The sequence below is a fragment of the Scomber scombrus genome, chromosome 4 (assembly GCF_963691925.1).
Source record: "Scomber scombrus chromosome 4, fScoSco1.1, whole genome shotgun sequence".
In the NCBI taxonomy this organism is placed as follows: Eukaryota; Metazoa; Chordata; class Actinopteri; order Scombriformes; family Scombridae; genus Scomber; species Scomber scombrus.
Genome location: NC_084973.1, coordinates 10060750 through 10066328, shown reverse-complemented (window position 1 = coordinate 10066328; position 5579 = coordinate 10060750). Strand labels below are relative to the sequence as shown.

Sequence of the window (5579 nt, the reverse complement as noted above, 5' to 3'; positions counted from 1 at the left end):
TGTGTAAAAATCTGCAGAGTAGTTTTTGTCTTGACAAAAGGTAGCAGCTGTTGGGGCTGTTGGTCAAAACAACCAAAACCAGCATGCTCACTCTCCTGATGAGGGAAAACTCATTTTAAAGAGTGAGAAGATTAACATGGTTGAACTCCCTCTAAGAATCCACCCAAACACCCCAACAAGTCATACAGGCCACACACAAACTCAGACATACATTTATGTGCATTCAATGGCTAACAACTGTTGTTTTTTAGTGTTGACAGTGTCTCCTGTGTTGGCCTGGTGCTTTGGTCAGCTGGTATTCTGGGTGAGTTATCCCAAAGTGGACTTGCTGGCTAATAGCATCAGACAAGCTGTCAACTCCAGCTCATCCCAATAACAACATCAAGTCCAACCAGTCCTGCATGCATGATTGGCTCCACCCTGTTTCCACTGTCTTATTGTCAAACTAATATCTGCTGTTTGGCGTAAAGATGAACCAGATGAAGGCTTCATTATTTCGTTCTATTTGTTCAACGATGCAGTAAAGGTCTGCATTATGGCTTTGATTCCCTTTATACTCATGGTACTCGACTGTGCTTATGGCGTCTGACTGAACTATAAGAAAGATAAGAGTGTATTAAAGCATTCATCAAACTGACAACCTCGTGATATATTCTCGGCACTGTCAAATCTGTTCCATTTTGCCAGGATGGACAATAAGTAACATATGATTTCTCACACTCAAAAGACAAAATGAATCATGAGGCGCCACATTCTCACCATTTCACACATGTTGTTACTTGGTGATGTGTGCAGGAGATGTGATGCAAGACCGACGCATATAGCTGTGATCTCCTCCAACTTCCTCACCTCTTTTCTCTAGTAGTTAATTTCTCACTTTTCCACTGAGAGCAAAGTCCTCTGCTCTGTCATCACAGTGTGTTGGAGCATCTGCAGTTCAGACGCCCCCCAGCAGCCCCGCCCCGCACCCCAACAACCGCTCTAACTGCAATCTCTTGTCAGCGGAGACAAATATTGACTTGTTCGGTGGCCCGACCTCTGCCAGGATTAGAGCCCCACTTCCCCCCCCGCCGCCATCTCTAAACGGTGTTTATGCCCAACAGAGCTCATTACTGTCAAATCAAAGCATCCCTCAGAAGAGTCACTCATTGGTAATGACCCTATTATTCAGTGAACATGTTGGGTTTGGTAGGCTTCACCTCCTGTGGATACAGACAGTAATGTCTAGATGTGGTGCTGAAAAAGGTAGATGGTATATATTGTATACATTTTCCTCACCTTTCCTCACCTAACTCAGAATACCTGCATGGTGCAACCATTGAGCTGATTATAAATAAACATGCAAACCTTTGAATGGAATCCACAGGACTATGTCATCAAATAGTTAAAAGTACCAAAGCTGATGGAAGTCACAACTGAGTATTGAATACACACTCTCAGGATGACTGGCACTTTGCATAATCTGGTTACAGTCTGGATACTGGCTGTGAATCAATAGAGATTAGAGATCTATTAGTCTGAAGGTGCAAACCAAATGTGAGACATTCATAACAAAAGGTTCAACCCTCAGGAGATACTTATCAGTGAAATAACAGGATGGTGCAATGAAACTGATGTGAAACTACAAGTTTGACTTTTAAAAGAAGCCTTTCTGCAGCTATCTGCATTTGGTACAATTATATATATAAAAAAAAGTTTTCCTTCATGTTACTTTAAACCTTTTTACCTGTAAGATTCATGTTATCACAACGTTGGTTTTTCCACATGCTTACACACAATGAGATTTGGTTCATAGAACGCATCTTTAATACAGTAGTTAGTTACATTGAGGTCAAAAATAAAACATATACATCAAAGTGGAACATTTATGAAGTTCCTTTGTCCCATTTAGTGCCGTGGCTACACTTCAAAACCCCTCCACCCCACAACACCGACCACCCCACCCCATTCCTGTTCCCCAACAACATTTGTCAACTGCCATCTGCCTGTCTGCCCCCAGCTCCTCTCCACAAACTATATAATTAAGCTGCAACACCTTTTCTCCTCTTACGCCACCCCCCCCCCACCCCCCCTCCCTCCCTCCTGCAGCCCAGACCTTCACTAAAAACAAGCTTTCAAGAGAGGACACTGTTCTGTTTGAATTCCCTGCTCTCACATTTTTTATTAACAAGTGCTTCTACAAACAAAACAGCAATAGATCTGGAAAAAAAATGCTATGGTATGAAAATACTGTACAAATTTATGTTTCATCCAGTGTAAATAGAATTCCATGTGAATCAATTACAATTCTCAGTGTGTGTGGTTCAAGTCATGATCCTGCCCTCTTTCATAATACAAATTAGAAACTTGGCAGAGCAGGACAAAACAAAAAAATAGACATTTCTTTTCTCTGAGAATTTGAGGAACAAGGCAGCTAAGGAGCTCAGCCAGCTGGCTCCAGCACAAAGTCCACACAAGATACAGAGCATCAACCTCTCTTACTATAGAATCAGAGGAACATATAATGGATTTCATGACTGTGAGCAGTGACAATTCAAAGTTCATCTTCTCATCTCACCAGCGTTGAACAATGGACACGTAAAGTCTGTATTTTTATAAGTGTTCCAGTGGTGGGAGCTGGGACCGTCCTGCGGCCTCGCTCCACCTCTCTTTTGCTTTACCTCTCTACACCTTGGTGGCCAGAGACTGAATCTCTGACTTCTGAGTCTGGGCGCTCAGCGTGGACGACATGGAGCTCATCTGGCCATGCATAGCCTTCTTCAGGTTGAGCAGGCACAGACACTGAGAACGAAAGCGCAGGTCAAAGAAAGCATACAAGAACGGGTTGAGGCAGCTGTTGATGTAGGCCAAGCAGGTGGCGTAGGGGTGAGCCAGCAGCAGGAAGCGCAGGAAGCCGCAGGAGTTCGGAGCCATGTTCAGGTAGGAGAGAGCATCCATGCTCTTCAGGACATGGAAAGGTGTCCAGCAAATCGCAAACACTACCACCAGTGTGGTGATGATCTTCAGCAGCCTCTTCTTTTTCTGGTCCTCCTTGCGCAGGTTGTTGAAGTGGCGTGTGACGGTGCAGCCGATGAAGCAGTAGAATATGGTCATGGCCAAGAAAGGTAGGAGAAACCCCAAGGCAGAGGAGGAAAGGCTGAGCCCAGCGATCCAAAGGGACTCATGCCTCTGGTTCATGGTCACCAGGCTGAAGTCCATGGCACAGGTGGTCCGGTTGTTCTGGTCGGTCACAGTGGTGCGGAACAGCAGTGTGGGTGCAGCCAGCAGGCCGGACAGAAGCCATATTGCGCCCAGGGATGCAAGCATGGTGCCCCGGGAACGCAGCCTGCTGCTGGACAGAGAATGCACAATGGCCAGGTAGCGGTCAAAGCTGAGGCATGTGAGACAAAAAACACTGGCGTACATGTTGACCAGGACAACATAGCTGCTGACTTTGCACAAAGCCACGCCAAAGGGCCAGTGGTAACCCAGCGCTGTGTACACAGCCCAGAGGGGTAGCGTTATGACAAAGGTCAGGTCAGCAAGGGCCAGGTTTCCAATGTAGACATCTGCAGCCCGACGTTTTGATTTGGATCTCCAGACGGTGAACATAACCACGCCGTTCCCTGACAGGCCCAGGATGAAGATGAGCATGTAGAAGACTGGGATGAGAGAGTAAGAAGGCTCCCACTCTGAGAAATCACAGATAGTCTCATTGTCTTCATAGTAGTCATAGCTATCACCATACTCCCCAGTGGATGCCTCCATGCTGCAATGGAAAAGCTCTTTAAAAAAAAAAATCCTCAGTTTTCAGATCAAGATAGAGTCCTGTACAGGTCCAAGGTTTCTGAGGCAGTGAATAAAAGCTAATATCTCAGGAGCTGTGGGAGCTGCTGCTGCTGCTGAGAGTCAGAGGAGAGGGAAGGTTGTGTGTGAGTGACTGTTGGTACTGCCTGCCTTTTTAAACTCGGCCCTCCACACCCCTGGTTCCCTCCCAGGACGACCCCCCTCTCCCCCTCTTCCTCCCCCCAGTAAAACATCTCTCAGCCCTCCCCCCCCTCCTCTCTCACCTCTTCTGGCGCAGCCCATCTCTGCCAGGAGGACGAGGAGTCCCGATAACTTCCTCCTAGTACACAGACAGGTCAAAACAAATATTGCATTTTTATACACCAATTTATATATAAGTGTTTAATTTTGCAGCACTTGAATCTGACACGTGAGACCTGGTCGAAATAAGTTGCATATAGTGCATGTGCCAAAAAATGATTAAAAGGTATGCAATTATACTTATATAAGTTTGCCTTGATCAAAATTGTTTTAACTAATAATAATATCATCAACACTGATTGAATCAGTTAGTGTCCGTAACTGATGTGAATGAAAGCAGACCTGTTTGTCAGGTTGAGCCACCCTGCTTCAACTTTATCTTAAAATCAGCATTACTTACTTTTCAGTGTTGCGTTAGTTTTCCGACGATTTCGTTAAAAAAAATGTGGTTAAAGGTGCGGAACAAGTCTGGACATTTCAAGTCCTGCTGTTTAACATCACAATCAGTCCAATTAAACGGCCGATCAAAGCGTAAACGGTTAGATATGCGCAACGTTAATAGTTTATTTCTGGTCGGCAATTAATACTGAAAATAACGCAGTCAAGCAGAATGATGTGTCATTTTAAACAGCTGCAGCCTCAAGAAATATTACTAATTTAACGCGTTGCCTTGAAAGGAGGAGGTAATTAGATCGACAGTGAATTGCAAACTGAAGATTGGATTAAATGTCAGTGTGTGAATTCAGTTCTTAAATCCTGGGATTAATTACCATGAGAAAAGGGACAAGCAAGCACACACCGATTTGAAACAAAAACAATAGGAAACTTCACATTGACACCATCTTTGTTCTGACGATGTGTTTTTCTACACCTTTCTCATTTGATTTGTTGGTTAATACATTTAACTGCACCGCTGATCGCATCATACAGGCTCAAAGGAGTTAAAGCAGTGAAATTTACAAGGCCAGGCATTTAGAAAATATTTAATGCAATGTTTATTTTTGAGTTTAAAATTGTTTTATAAATCATTTTTGTTGTTTTTTTTATGTTGGCACAAGTGGGAAATTTATTGACTTGCACTTATAGCTCACATCAGGCTTAGTATTTTTAACACCACACCTAAAAATTCGATTTTGCATGATGGAATCTCTCAGTTTATACGACATATCTGTATCTGCAGTGGGACTACAATTCCTCAAATAAATTTAGCTTCAGTGAAACAAGGTGTGGACAAGTCTGAGCAGTATTTACAGCAGGTTTAGTTTGGATAATCTGTTCCAAACAGGCCTACTAGTGGTGATAACAGGGAGCTGTTACATGAATCCTCAGAGGAGCATTGTACTGTAAATGCATTGGCTTAGAAAAATGTCTCTGATGAAAGGAATGACTTACTGGATCACAGTTTATCAGGCTGTAGTGAGTGACTGCTGATTGTACTATACATGGATCCAGTTGTGGGGAGACAAATGTGGCAGGGTCTTTTTATCCTTCTTTCAACAAATGAGCCGATCTTGGCGCCCAATTTCTTCTCTGTGGAGACACAGCTCCTCTGT

The 5579-nt window shown here is 43.8% G+C and overlaps 1 protein-coding gene across 1 annotated transcript; it reads right to left on the bottom strand.

Annotated features, from left to right (window-relative positions):
- Positions 1-2094: 2094 nt before the first annotated feature.
- On the bottom strand, positions 2095-3880 carry aplnra (apelin receptor a). The gene has a single exon (XM_062417815.1). The coding sequence runs from the start codon at positions 3745-3747 to the stop codon at positions 2665-2667; it is 1083 nt and encodes a 360-aa protein (XP_062273799.1). The 5' UTR covers positions 3748-3880; the 3' UTR covers positions 2095-2664.
- Positions 3881-5579: the final 1699 nt, after the last annotated feature.